Source organism: Dreissena polymorpha, chromosome 7, assembly GCF_020536995.1.
Source record: "Dreissena polymorpha isolate Duluth1 chromosome 7, UMN_Dpol_1.0, whole genome shotgun sequence".
NCBI lineage: Eukaryota > Metazoa > Mollusca > Bivalvia > Myida > Dreissenidae > Dreissena > Dreissena polymorpha.
The window spans coordinates 42,815,974-42,830,253 of NC_068361.1; the positions used below are offsets into that span (position 1 = coordinate 42,815,974).

General features: G+C 33.3%; 2 protein-coding genes across 5 annotated transcripts in view; one reads left to right on the forward strand and one right to left on the reverse strand.

Moving 5' to 3' along the window:
* Positions 1-1,195: 1,195 nt before the first annotated feature.
* Positions 1,196-2,930, forward strand: LOC127836913 (zinc finger and SCAN domain-containing protein 26-like). The gene is made up of 3 exons (XM_052363558.1): positions 1,196-1,244; positions 1,980-2,095; positions 2,356-2,930. The coding sequence occupies exons 2-3, from the start codon at positions 1,982-1,984 to the stop codon at positions 2,515-2,517; spliced, it is 276 nt and encodes a 91-aa protein (XP_052219518.1). The 5' UTR covers positions 1,196-1,244; positions 1,980-1,981; the 3' UTR covers positions 2,518-2,930.
* A 6,230-nt stretch (positions 2,931-9,160) lies between these two features.
* The window catches only part of LOC127839070 (uncharacterized), a 32,542-nt gene continuing 27,422 nt past the window's right edge, over positions 9,161-14,280 (reverse strand). For 3 of the 4 annotated variants that reach the window (XM_052367238.1, XM_052367239.1, XM_052367236.1), the window contains 3 exons: positions 13,439-13,519; positions 12,564-12,728; positions 9,161-9,671 (listed from right to left, as the gene is read on the reverse strand). In XM_052367238.1, the coding sequence (XP_052223198.1) occupies positions 9,579-9,671; positions 12,564-12,728; positions 13,439-13,519 (339 nt within the window). In that variant the 3' untranslated portion in view covers positions 9,161-9,578. Of the gene's footprint in view, positions 9,672-12,563; positions 12,729-13,166; positions 13,283-13,438; positions 13,520-14,280 lie in introns of all 4 variants that reach the window. The other variant, XR_008030133.1, reaches the window with a different exon arrangement.

Here is a 14,280-nt window from a genome sequence, read left to right on the forward strand (position 1 = left end):
GAAAAATGTGGGTTTTTTTAAAAGAAATTTCCTTTAAAATGACCATTTTAAAAGGGATTCTGTGGAAAATCCCTTTTTAAAATATAATCAATTTGTTGTACAAATTTCAAGTCATACGTATACATACTTTTTAATCTTTGTATTTACAAGAATGTATCTATATGCATAGCATCAAATTATTCTAGAATTTCGTTTTCTTATCTAGAATACCAGATTGTTTTCACGTATGTTTTGGTCAGCATTGGTTTGAGAATACATGTGTATGTGCGTTATGCGTATTGACTAATTCCCGTATGTATTGGTGCACTATGATATTATATGTTTTATGCTCATACCACTTGCACAATGTTTTTTCTCTGTTTCATTCACCTCTAGAAGATTTATTATCTTTAATAACATCAATTTCATTTAATTCCACACCTATAAATAATAGTTCACAAATATGTGTATAAAGTTTGCTCTGATTATCATGTCAATGTTTACTGTGTTGATCGCTAAAGAAGTGTAAGATATTGTACTATGTTTACATATAACTGTGATGCATTTTGTAAATGTGTGTCTGATTATTTGTTCAGCTGTTCATGTATTTGGAGAAAATACACTTATATATATGAGCCGCGCTCTATGAAAAGGGGCTTTAATGCATGTGCGTACAGTGTCGTCCCAGATCAGCCTGTGCAGTTCTAACTCATACTTCTTGCATAACTTTTACAACTCTTTCTCGCGCTGATCCAGCTGAGCGTAGTTAACAGCAGACCGACTTGCAACATGTAGCAAACAATTAAAAATAACAAACCGGTTTAAATTGAAGTGTAATCAGCATAGACAGTTTATCAACTTATTACAGTAAAATAATATGAGTTAACGTCTACTAAACAGGTTCAAATGAAAGTGTTTTACTATATTTATTATATATTTATTTAAAACATATCCGTTACATCATGTTGCTGTATTAATAGTCATAAAACCTACTTTTATATATGTATTCTATACAAATCGTAATTGGGAACCGTTTATCTGTGATAATAGTTCAATGTGAGAGTAAATGCACTACTTGTTAACAGCTCTTGAAAATCTCGAATGAAAACAGTAACAGCTGACTGGTTTATAGTTATTGATATAATCAGGGACTTATACAAAAAAGCTTTGTTCAACAAATGTCCCTGATATAATCACGGTGCCTATACCCCGTGACTTTTTAAGATCTGTGTGGGGAGTAAAATATCAACAAAAGCGCGACGAAGGTAAGATTTTTAAGGATAACTTTTTTAATATGTCACCATTTTCAATGGGATAAAGTGGAGAGCCCGCTCATTCATGAGAGTTTTCTATAGGTATCATGATTTTATAAAACAAATAAGTATTTTTTCAGTAAAGTGCAACCGCGCGTTTGAACGGTAAGAAAAGGGTAGGATCAGTGTGGGGACATTATTTTTTGTTTACACAAAAACATCACCTCTGGTGCAATTGAGAAATAAATTTTATGGGCGGAGCTTACACTTTATCATTTTGCATCCATTTTCAGGTTTCTGTTATTTATTTACGAAACAAAATTCAAGAAAACTATTCTTACAGTAATATGATCTGTGTGGTATACGTTTTTCAACGGATCTGTGTGGTATACTGTTTTTAAGTTTTTCAGTTCTATTAAGTTGTTAAAAAAAATGCTTGTCAACAATGTATTTGAAACGGGATTTTTAAATGCGCTAGCATGTAAAACACATAATGGCTATACACTACGCTTGCACCGCTTGTTGAACTAATACATAATTATGATTTACAGGCATGCTGTACAATCCCCATTATAATATTAAATTTTACGCTGGAGCATCTTAAATCGATGACAAGTCCATGCTTACCTTAAATAAGTGTACACTTTATGTTATTGTATCAAATTCCATTTTTATTTTGGCGCCAAACACTACTGTCAGGTGAAGTTATGTATCGTATATTATTTTTGATATTATATTTGCTTTAAGGTATGGCTCAATGCTCCGAATGCGGAAAAATGTCGAAGACCAGAGCTGGATTATTGCGCCACATTAGGGGACACGCTAACTCTGGAAACTATAACTGCTGTGGGAAAGCATTTCAGGTAAGATTAAATACCTTAAAAATAGTTACATTTTTATACAGTTATGCTCACAAACAGATGAACGGATTTTCTTGAAACAACACAAATATACAATATATCTCATCTCTCAGGTTATCATATATTTTGAAATAACTCGATAATCGTCAAATCGTTTGTAATTTAAAACTAACGAACGCGTGTCCTCAGATACTAACATTTTTGAAATAGCGTGTTTACGCATTGAAATGTCACGTGAATAAAATATGTTGTTTTTTTCTCAGGATGCCTACAATCTTAGAAGGCTTCAACGAACAAAGGACCCCAAAGTCACGTGTGTGTACAGTGCGGCAGGAGCTTTGCGGACAAGTACCTACTCGTGGCTAGAGAGAAAAGTGCAAAAAAGAGGGATTGGTGAAATGTTACCAGTGTGGGTTGGCAGTTAGGAGGGAGAATGACCTCAGAGAGCACGTCAATACCCACATGCATGACAAGTGTTACAGTAGTGAGGAGTGTTTCAAAACGTACAAACGCAAAACAAACCTTTCTCGATACGTGAGGACTTCACATAAATCCGTGAATACTGATTAAAAATCATTATAGTTTACAGTTTGTCTGTGTAACTTCATTATCGTTTTACGTTATTTTATTCGTTGTTTTACTTTTACTTTACTTTTCAAAATGATTCTAAAGTTATCCGAATTTGATTAATTTTTAGGTTTCGTTTAGTTCGTTTGTGTGTTTGAAATCATTCTCAAATAATTGTGCAATAATTTGGATTAACGTTATTCATTAATATATCGCATCTGTGATTTGTATTATCGAATCTGTGATTCTTTTTTAATTATAACTTGATTAAAGTTTTGCGAAGTTTTTTCGTTGGTTTCAATTTTAAATACCGCTGTCATGAGCTAGTTCGATAATCATAAGCAGCCAGGGTTTCTAATACTAGGGATTTTCACGATTGCTTTACATAATTAACTGCCTGCTTATAATTACTCTAGGCCGTGGTAATTGACAGTAAACAATGTATGCAATGTGGTTGTGTTTACAATACAATACTCCTTAATTCGAAATACGTCTTGACATCCTTCAGAGCTGCATCCATCCACAACACAAGAGGAGAATCGTACATATATAATCATATAATATAATATTTATTCATTTACTTTTTATATTCTCTTTAAAATAATTAACGCTAAAGATAAGCATACACTTGTTACACTGAATACAACGACATAATTTATAACATGACATTATCACCAACACATGGCGAATGATTGTCAATATCTATACTATGTAATAAACTAATGCAATAATATAAATTCCATATATGAAATAAAACACACAAACACATACATATATATATGTTTCTACTATGACCAGTATTTTGTTTTTAATAAACATACCGTTTACCTTAAACTTTAAATAAAAACAAAATGACAAGCCAATACGTCTGGTGGATTCTGTTTTATCAGTTTGTATTCCAAATTTGATTTTAAAACATACGTATTACTCAGGAAATTGTAGAATTTGTGTCAGAATTAAAATGTCCACTGTGTTCGTCTATCCGCATTCTTATTGTTGGCAACAGTTTGCTATCGTTTCGTCTCGCCCGCTCCCACCTTACTCCTAGTGTCCCCTTCTGTATAGCATTCCTGTCTCGTGAAACTGTTTTCTCTATTTTTTCTTCCCTTAACCCTTGTCCGCTCACTAATGCCAAATAGGTGATTACTGAAATGAATGAATTTTTAAATAATAATAATAGATATACTACTACTACTATTACTACTACTACTACTAGTAGTAGTAGTAGTAGTAGTAGTAGTAGTAGTAGTAGTAGTAGTAGTAGTAGTAGTAGTAGTAGTAGTAGTAGTCGTAGTAGTAGTAGTAGTAGAAGTAGTAGTAGTAGTAGTAGTAGTACCAGTATTAGTAGTTGTAGCAGTAGCAGAAGTAGTAGTAATAGTAGGAGTAGTAGTAGTAATTGTTGTATCGGAATAATTGAAATTAATCAAAAAATATATATATTGTCGTTATTATCTCAATTTATCCGTAAATTGTAGAAACACGGATACCACACAGATCCTTCTAAATACGTATACCACACAGATCATATTACTGTTAGCATATTTTTCTTGATTTTGTTTTCATAAATATATGAAAGAAACCTGAAAAAAGAATGCAAAATGACATAGTGTAAGCTCCGCCCATAAAGTTTATTGTTTCATTTCACGAGAAGTGATGTTTCTGTGTCATAATAAAATAATATCCCCACACTGATCCTACCTTTTTCTAACCGTTCAAACGCGCGGTTGCACTTTACTGAAAAAATATTCATTTGTTTTACAAAATCATGATATCTTTAGAAAACTCTCATGAATGAGCGGGCTCTCCACTTTATCCCATTGAAAATGATGACATATTAAAAAAGTTATCCTTAGAAATGTTACCTTTGTCGTGCTTTTGTTGACATTTAACTCCCCACACAGATCTTAAAAAGTCACGTGGTATAGGCAACGTGATAATACGTCGAACTAAGTTACACGTTCAGCCTCGTTATGAAATTCGACGCGTCACGTGATATGTTAAATGGCAACAGTGGAAATATTTTGAAACTGGTCTATTCGACCCTTTTCACACTGAACCAACATTTTTTAGATGGCGAAGTCACGTGACTCTCAGAATTCCAGAACGAGGCTGAACGAGTATCAATTGTTAATAGTGCCTCGCAAGGCCGCATCTAATTTCAATTATTCACTCTTTATACCATTCGGCGATGTAATAATAGTGTGATATGAAGGCTGACAGGTCGCGAAATTATGCAAAATTTACCTGTATAACATTCCATCCACACTGGATCCACTACCGTTGTTTATAATACAACTCAGGAAGACAATAAGGATTGAAAACTTACTTATTGCCATACGAATTGCATTTGTAATGTGTAAATCCTCCATGATTTCGAATAAGTTTTGCTTTCGGCGCCTATTTTTGCTTGAAAATATTCAGAGTTGTTATTTATGTACATGCGCTCAAATATTGAACCTTACTGTTGTGGTTACACTACACTATTGTTATTGCCGAAAAAGGGAACTGAATATATTAGGGGATGAGTGCTTTAAGCATTTTAAGGCTATCCGAAACGGATTTTTTTTCGGGCAAATGGATTCTTTTCGGATTTTTCAAAACGAAGAGGTTCGCCGCTTATGTCATACAAAGGAAGCGTTCTGACTGGCTGCGAGCAACCCGAGTGCCGGTTACTGTATCACAGCGCGGGATAGTATAAAAGTGACGACACAGCAGGAACGCTAGCTTTTAACATAAGAACTTTCGGCCACAACATCTAAATTCATAACACATCTACTATCACTTGGAACCCATTTAACAATAACATTTCAACGACAAGAAGAACGCGGACTGGAGGATGGAAACGTAAATAACTGAATATTAATATAAATCGGGGACATTTGTAGATAGACGACTGCTTCTTAAATGTAAACATTAACTTTAATGATACGTTGATAGTCATTATAACTTTATTCATTTACTTAATGCTTAAACAGTTTATTGTAAGATTGTTTACTAGTATTGTACTAACAACAAACATTGCGTTCAAAATATAATAAAGTTTCGTTGATAATCAAATTAATCTTGTTCGTCTGTTGTTTGTACACCGAGACAGTTTGTCCCTCACTTAGAGTATCGTATTCGGAAGATATTGCGGTCAGCATAGGTACGGATTCGTGTAACAATATTGTCAACACCAGATGACATTGTCAGAATTAGCAGTAATATATAATTCCCATTTTAAGTGCTAATGCATTTTATAAATGTTCTTGATTGAAGTTCTTGTTTTATTCATGTGTTTGCACACAGTTTGACACTCTCCGATTTATCATTTTTATCGCGGTGTTTAATCAAAGATCGATCACTAATCTTGTTTATTGATAGATCTGAGGTTTTATCGTCCCTGTGTTCAGCACAAACCCATAATCTCGTTGTGATCAGATACTGTGACGTCAAATACTTAATAACAACATGTTGTCATAAAACAATCAAAGCAGATGTCTGGACAACAAACACAATTTATGATACCTACATCTCTTCTCCTGGTAGAAGTATTGCGTAGTCGTTTCTAGGACTAATTTAACGCCAAATACTCAAATTGAAAGTAATTAGTCCAAACAGATTGTCGAAACTAAATACTGAATAGATATGAGGCAGTTAAATCATAATTATTAAGTGAATGATTGACGGACATTCGTTTCTACGTTGTTTTGACAACACGAACAGTCGTTCGTTCGTTCTTTCACAAATCCGGACAATAATTCCTACAATAAATCCGGACAATCATTTTGACAACCCTGACATTGGTTCTTACTTTATTGCTATCCTGGTCATTATAAACACATTTTATTCAAATTAATATGACACTCTGTTCAATTTTTAACCGGTGTTGTTAATGTGTCATTATTTAAATAGTGTGCTATTTTTCATATTTTTATCATATTTTTGGTCAGTTTTAAGAATTTTTCGTGAGCATGATCATGATAACGTTACCAATTATTTGAATTTGTCGACTTAAATTAATATCTGTAATTAGAGAAACCTTGCGGAAATCTGGGAGACTTTAACTGCCTGATCACCGCATTGTAGACTTAGACGTGTGTTTCTTGGCGTACGAGTGACCTTCGAAGCATAACACAGGCTGACCGCGTTCGTTCGTTAGAAGTTCCACGTTGGAATTGAATTTGAACGATTTGCCCATTACTATATATACATGTACATATTGTATTCACAGTAAATGTGTTGCCTTGAAGTGTATGAACCAATGTCCGGATGTACAAATTATGTAGAAGCGAAAGTCCGGATCGTGATTAGTATGTAGGAACGAATATTCGGACTGTCAAAATAACGTGAGAACGATTTTCCGGGTAGTCAAAACAACGTAGGAACGAATGTCTGCGCTGTCCAAATTCGCGTAAATACGATTTTCTGTGGGAAAGAAAGACCGGATACCTAGTAAAGCGCTTTATTACTATGCCTTTTGAAATGGTTATGAGAAACAGTTTACGTATATAGCGGTTATCTGTAAAAGAAATCTCCGTCATTAAGAAGGGCCTAGTCCTGTAAAGAGTGTACGTTAGTGTACGGAACAACATTATCAAAATAAGCATTACCGTTGACCACAAATGGGTTAAATAATGTTTCCAAAAAATACAAAGAATAAAGATTTATTATATATATTTGTCACGTATAATCACGCAAAACGAGTTATCAATATGCATGCATAGACATTCTGCACCACGTCTGTTTTTTCCTCTTGTCTATAGAATTCTGCAATATTGTCATTCACTGTAAAGGAATATTTATTCAATATAAAATAAAAATAACATAACATTTAAACAGTATCATGTTCTTCACCTTATATAGGGTTTCGTCTAATGGTTATTCAACACACCTCTTACACGTTCGATCGTTCATGAAAAATCTCACACATGAACACACCCAAACCTCATAACTTTGAGAATTATAGTTATATAATTAATGTATTTCATTAGACGGTTATTGTACATATTTGGTTTGTTTAATTATCTATGCTTAGTCTTTAGACTACTTTTACTCTGATGGTCATGGGTAACTCGTATATTTATAAAGATGAAACAGAATTGATAAAGATACACTAATGGTACTAAATATTATGTCGTTGAATTATTATTTAGATGTTATACTGTTTATTTTACAATAACTTATAAATTTATTTACTAAACACATGCTTGTATGAATATGTTTGACGTTTTCGTAAGCAGTGTCAGTGCTCATGAATTTTCCGAATGTTTACAATAAAAAAAACATATAAATTAATCGATATTCTCCGCTGAAAACTTGTTTTCAGTCTCGTTCTGAAATTCGACGCGTCACGTGATATCTAAAAATAGCAACAGTGGTAGTATTGTTGTACACGCTAAGGCATTTCGCAGCGAGAAAAGTCGAGATTTAGAACAAATATTACAACCAACTGTTTTGAGTCCAGTTGAGGTTACTTTTTTCTTTCTTTGATTTTATTCTTGTTTTTTACTGGAGCTATTCAGATCCAATGTTAGCATTTATCAATATGAAGTATTTAATGACAAACTTCAATACATGTGGAAAAGGCCCCTTTAATGCTATCGTCTTTCAAGTATTCAAATGCTGGCAGCAATACAGTAATTCCTTATTGTTAAGTGGCCATTGATCATAATCTTCCCACATTTATTCGTCATTTAATTGTGACAAATATGTTGCTCTGGTTTGCATCAAACTATTAAGAAGTGTGTTTGTCATTTAATTGAAACTTATTATGCAGTATTTTTAAGTGTATCTTTTCTGGTACAGTTTAAGTGTGTCTAACTGTTTGGAAATTTGTGCCTTGTCATATCAGGCGAACCGCATGCTATGTAAATGTTTCCCGTTTGCCATATATTAGTATAAAAGACTTCTTGATTTTGCAGCTTGTGTATTTACGCCATACACGAGTAAAAAGTACCTCATGTTTGCGCAGATTTTCCGTGTGTGTTTTTTCTAAATGAAGTTAAAATTTCGGTGTTATGGCAGTTTTGTAGATTTTATTTTGTTTATAGTTTTTTTTCGTGAAAAGAATTGACGCTGGTACAGTATTTTATAGTTGGTATCACCAATATTTCCGTTTTTTATTATCTTTATTAGTTTATATTCCATTACAACGTAAAATGTTAACAAAGTTAAAAACAGAATTGAGCGGATACAAACAAACGCCATTTTCCTATTGAAGTCAACAATAAATGTATAACATAAAAGGAACTGTACAAAAAATAAAAGTAGATAATAAAAACAATATAGAACAAACAAAATAAGTGGGTCTTCTCTTTCGGGCTCCAGATAAGGCTTCCAGAGCTTCAGTGATAAGCAGAAAAGCTAACTAACGTTGCAATTTATATATTCTTTCGTAATTTGTTTTCGCATTATTGCTTGTTATCAGTTGTTTTTACAGACTGTTAACATTTACTTCCACATTTTGAAAAGTATGCGTACTAAAATACAATTTTGCAAAATATTATATAGAACAGACAGTTGATTTCACAATTTAATTGAATAAAGATATAGTATATTTTATTACATGTTTATATACGGCCTATTATTATATAACCGGTTAAAAACATCAAACAGAACAATACTTTAAAATAAGTGTCACTTTGCATTGCTTCAGTCGAACGGCCTAATCGCACATTTAGATTGTGAAAGTGTTCATTAAACGAGACCGCATACAAAGGCATACGCATTATTAGAAACACCATGCATAAAATAGTGTTATTCTTTTCTACATTGTTTTAAATCAGCCAGATAACAATTATGACGTCTGAGGAAGATATTAACACAATGTTGATGAAATGCGTTTAAATTTCGCCAGTTGAACGTGTGTTTTGTTCGTTATGTGCATGATGGGATGCAAATTCAACGTAACACTCTTCTACGAAGAAGTATTTGTTTGTTATTTAGATGCATCGGTCGGATTCCTTAGCTTGAAACCAAGCTCTTTGTTGCTGTTGCAAATCAGGTCGTCAAGAATTTCGACAATGGTGTCCTGAAAACATAAAATACATATATGGTTGTGGTCGTTTATTCATTTTGGTAATCGTGTAATACCATTTTGTATTTGGCATTCTTTTTGTTTATGCAGATTACATTCAATAAATAATTACGGTGCTTTTCATTACGTTTTACATTTACTGAAACATCAATTACACAATTACAATTAATTTAATTAATCTTTAAAACATCAAAAATTGGGATGATGAATATGTAACACCTGTTTAACATCTTAACTAAAGAATTCATGTATGCATTGTAAAGTGTCAATTTCATAAGTATCATCTGTTTAATCGCATTTTGTCAGTTCTAATTAAAAAATGACCATAAGAAATTAGTGACAAATCCTGTTTGTATCTGTCTATTCAAAGTTTCTGAAGACAACATTTTGGTAAATGCGTGTAAATTCAATTTAAGAAATTGATAGTATTAAATAACAAGAGGGCAATAAAAGTCATACAGAACTATCCAAATACAGAAATATGGATACTTTATTTGTGACCTATTTTTTGACCGGCTTGAGCATACAAGCATACACAATCTGGCCAAGTTTTATCACTTTTGATTCATAAATGTAGAATCTAGAACGTTAATATTGTTCTTGTATATTTCGTTAACTTGAACTTGAAATGTGTTATTTCAAAATAAATATTCTGACAAATGTTCATTAATATTACATTATAACTGTGTCTTTTTACGTTTTAACGATATTTTTTTTATTGTTTGACCTAACTTGACCCTAATTAAACATCGACCTAAATATTGTCAGGATAAGCATAACTATCAAGTTTGATCGAAATTGACCAAAAATTATGGATTTTACAGAGATAAACTAAATCAAAAGTTACGAAAATCGACTGTCAATCGACTGCCGAACGCTGGTATAGACTGACCACGCATGCTCGCTATGGATAATTTGGATAATAAGTCTAGGTTGTCTTAACAAATCTGATAAGCGTTTTGTGCGAATCATTCTGATGAAACGTCTCTTATAATTTTGTGATACATTTATTTTTATTATCATATTGTTTGAATGTTCAATGTATATTGAATACTTTATAAATTCTGGATGGTAACACAAACTTAAACAAGAGCACCGCCTTGCGGGTGCAGACCGCTCATCTATTTTCTTTTTAAAGGTGAAGGGACTCTCATTTTCAATCACAAAGGAGGGAGTGGTGGAGTGAAGAGGGGTGTATAGTGTGGGGTTGTGGACATTTATTACATTATCTTCCAAAAAAGCGAATAACCAATAAAAAAAAATCGGGGGCGGGGGGGGGAGCGGGGGAGTGGGGGTGGGGGGAAGGGCTATGGGGGGGGATTTTTTGGGTGCGATGGTTGGACGGTATTTCAAACATAACCGTTTAAAAAAACAATTGGGGGGGGGGTGGGGTATAGTGTGAGGGTGTGGTGGTAATTTGTGAGATGATCTTAAAAAAAAAAAAAAAAAAAAATTGGGGGGGGGGTGGGGTGGGGGGGTGGGGGTATAGTGTGAGGGTGTGGTGGTCATTTGTGAAATGATCTTAAAAAAAAAATAGGGGGGGAGGGGGGAGGTGGGGGGGGGGAGGGGGGGGAGGGCACGGGGGACGGTTTGGGTGGAGTCTATTGTGGTATGTCAGGTAATAGTAGTTTCGTCAAAGTATCAATCAATTCTAATCATAAATAAAGAAGTGATGGCAATTTTAGCAAAATTTAATAATTTGACCTTGAGAGTCAAGGTCATTCAAAGGTCAAGGTAAAATTCAACTTGCTAGGTACAGTAACCTCATGATAGCATGAAAGTATTTGAAGTTTGAAAGCAATAGCCTTGATACTTAAGAAGTAAAGTGGATCGAAACACAAAATTTAACCATATATTAAAAGTTACTAAGTCAAAAAAGGGCCATAATTCCGTAACAATGACAACCAGAGTTATGCAACTTGTCCTTTTACTGTACCCTTATGATAGTTTTTGAGTGTTCCAAGTATGAAAGCAATATCTATGATACTTTAGGGGTAAAGTGGACCAAAACATAAATCTTAACCAAATTTTCAATTTTCTAAGTATAAAGGGCCCATAATTCCGTCCAAATGCCAGTCAGAGTTACATAACTTTGCCTGCACGGTCCCCTTATGATAGTTAATAAGTGTTGCAAGTATGAAAGCAATAGCTTTGATACTGTAGGAATAAAGTGGACCTAAACACAAAACTTAATCAAATTTTCAATTTTCTAAGTATAAAAAGGGCACATAATTCTGTCAAAATGCCAGTCAGAGTTACATTACTTTGCATGCACAATCCCCTTATGAAAGTTAGTAAGTGTTGCAAGTATGAAAGCAATAGCTTTGATGCTTAAGGAATAAAATGGACCTAAACACAAAACTTAACCAAAATTTTCAATTTTCTAAGTATAAAAAGGGCACATAATTCTGTCAAAATGCATGCCAGAGTTATCTAACTTTGCCTGCCCAGTCCCCTCATGATAGTAAGTAAGTGTAACAAGTTTGAAAGCAATAGCATTGATACTCACTGAGAAAAGTGGACCTAAACGCAAAACTTAACCAAAATTTTCAATTTTCTAAGTATAATAAGGGCACATAATTCTGTCAAAATGCACGCCAGAGTTATCTAACTTTGCCTGCCCAGTCCCCTCATGATAGTAAGTAAGTGTACCAAGTTTGAATGCAATAGCATTGATACTTTCTGAGAAAAGTGGACCTAAACGCAAAACTTAACCGGACGCCAACGCCAACGCCGACGCCGACGCCGACGCCGACGCCGAGGTGATGACAATAGCTCATAATTTTTTTTTCAAAAAATAGATGAGCTAAAAAACAAACTCTTTAATCATATGTAAATCGTTAAAATCCCACAATCCCTGAAGACGTCTATAATTCAATTACTTACATAGAATTTATCAAATAACTTCAGTTTTGATGGCGAATGGCTATCGCCAGAGGGTGCTTTTAATATTGGTACGCGGATATGTCTCTTTTCTTTGATCACAATGATGGTGAACGGTTGAAAAGGGCTATCCTCGATGTTTTCAGCCACAAGTGCAAAACAACCATCCTGAAAACAAATGTTAACCATAACTTTTTACGATACTAAAAGTGATAATATTTAACTGCCACACGTTTTAATTTGCCCCACAAAACGTTTGTATGTCTCACCGCGTGTGTTTTCAATTCATCTTCAACGACTGGGTAATCAAACTTCTACAGTTGAATGACCATTTATGTGTAAATTATTCTACAGTTTTAAACAAGTTATTGTGCAAATTTATGACTAATTGTCTATTTTTCTAAAAATATATAGTGTTTTTAAAGTCTCCGTTTACTTATGGGTTGATGTCTCTCAAACTCCCACAGCTAAGTGAACCTAAATTAGTTTCATTTAGTTTAATATTAACAGATTGATTAAGGCTGCCTCTAGTTTTGTCAGATTTTTGGCCAAGTATATGTGTTTATGCTATAAACTATAGAATCTTCTAGACTGCATGTACTTAACTCCTTTTTTTGCATGCTTGACAGATTGTTCAGCCCCTCCGTTGCAGATAAAATTAAAGACACATATTGATGCCACACGTTTCGGCTGAAGTATGGACATTTGTATGTTTTTGCCCCCTAGAATATATTAATAGCATATGCATGTGTCCAACCAAAACTCGAGGGATAAAAAGGGCAATGGCTGTATTTTCTTTACGCAAGTGTTTTGTAAAATGATGTCAGACATATGACACAAGATATTCACGATGAACTTATAAGTGAATTAATACGTACTCCATTCCTCAAACTGAGGTATTTATGGGCATCTTTAACGTCTGGGTACAGGTAAAACCATGGATTTCCACACAGCTCCCTCTGAAAAATGATGCCCACATTATGGACAGTGTACGCAATCAACTTAAAAAAAGTCTTACACAAAATAAAACAAAAGCATACCTTGAACGAATTATTTTGGTAAAAGCCATACACGTATAGGTAAAATTCGGATAGTCTATGCTATGTTATAACTCTTTTTTACCTTTTCCCAATAAGCAATAAAAATAATTGTTATTATTATAATAACATGATACAAGAAATATATTTATATTTTCGTAATTGAAAGATGATAAGAATTATGTGTTATTATGGAGATATTTTGCAATAAAAATGGAACACTAAAAAAGACTGTAAATCTAAAAACCGATATAAAGACGTTATTTCAATAATGAATATTGCAGTTTTTTAGTTTTTGAAATTAATCTCGGTATTTGTACTACCTATTTTATTATAATTCCTCTGTCTGTAATTACAAACATGTATGGAAATTCGTTGTAAAATAATTGTCACTGTTCTCTTTGTCAATATATGTTTTTGATAAATATCTTTACAATATACATACATACACATAAATTATGTTTTATAAACAAACATATATTAGCAATTTCTATCAAATATAAATATAGATTACAGCCAAGTACAAAGAAAATTTAGGAGGTGACATCAGTGTAAAGAGATCAGCAATCTAACGCTTTTCCATAATTTATATAAAAACTATGTTTTTAGCACTTTACAATATTGATGTCTGTCACAAAGCGAAATTCGACACATACGTATCACTTGTAAATTCATATCTAAAA

Bases quoted from the DNA above. Each gene is read 5' to 3' on its own strand.
- LOC127836913 (XM_052363558.1), top strand. From the start codon at position 1,982: ATGGCTCAATGCTCCGAATGCGGAAAAATGTCGAAGACCAGAGCTGGA. The intron at 2,096-2,355 runs GTAAGATTAAAT...TTTTTTTCTCAG, and splicing joins GCTGTGGGAAAGCATTTCAG to GATGCCTACAATCTTAGAAG.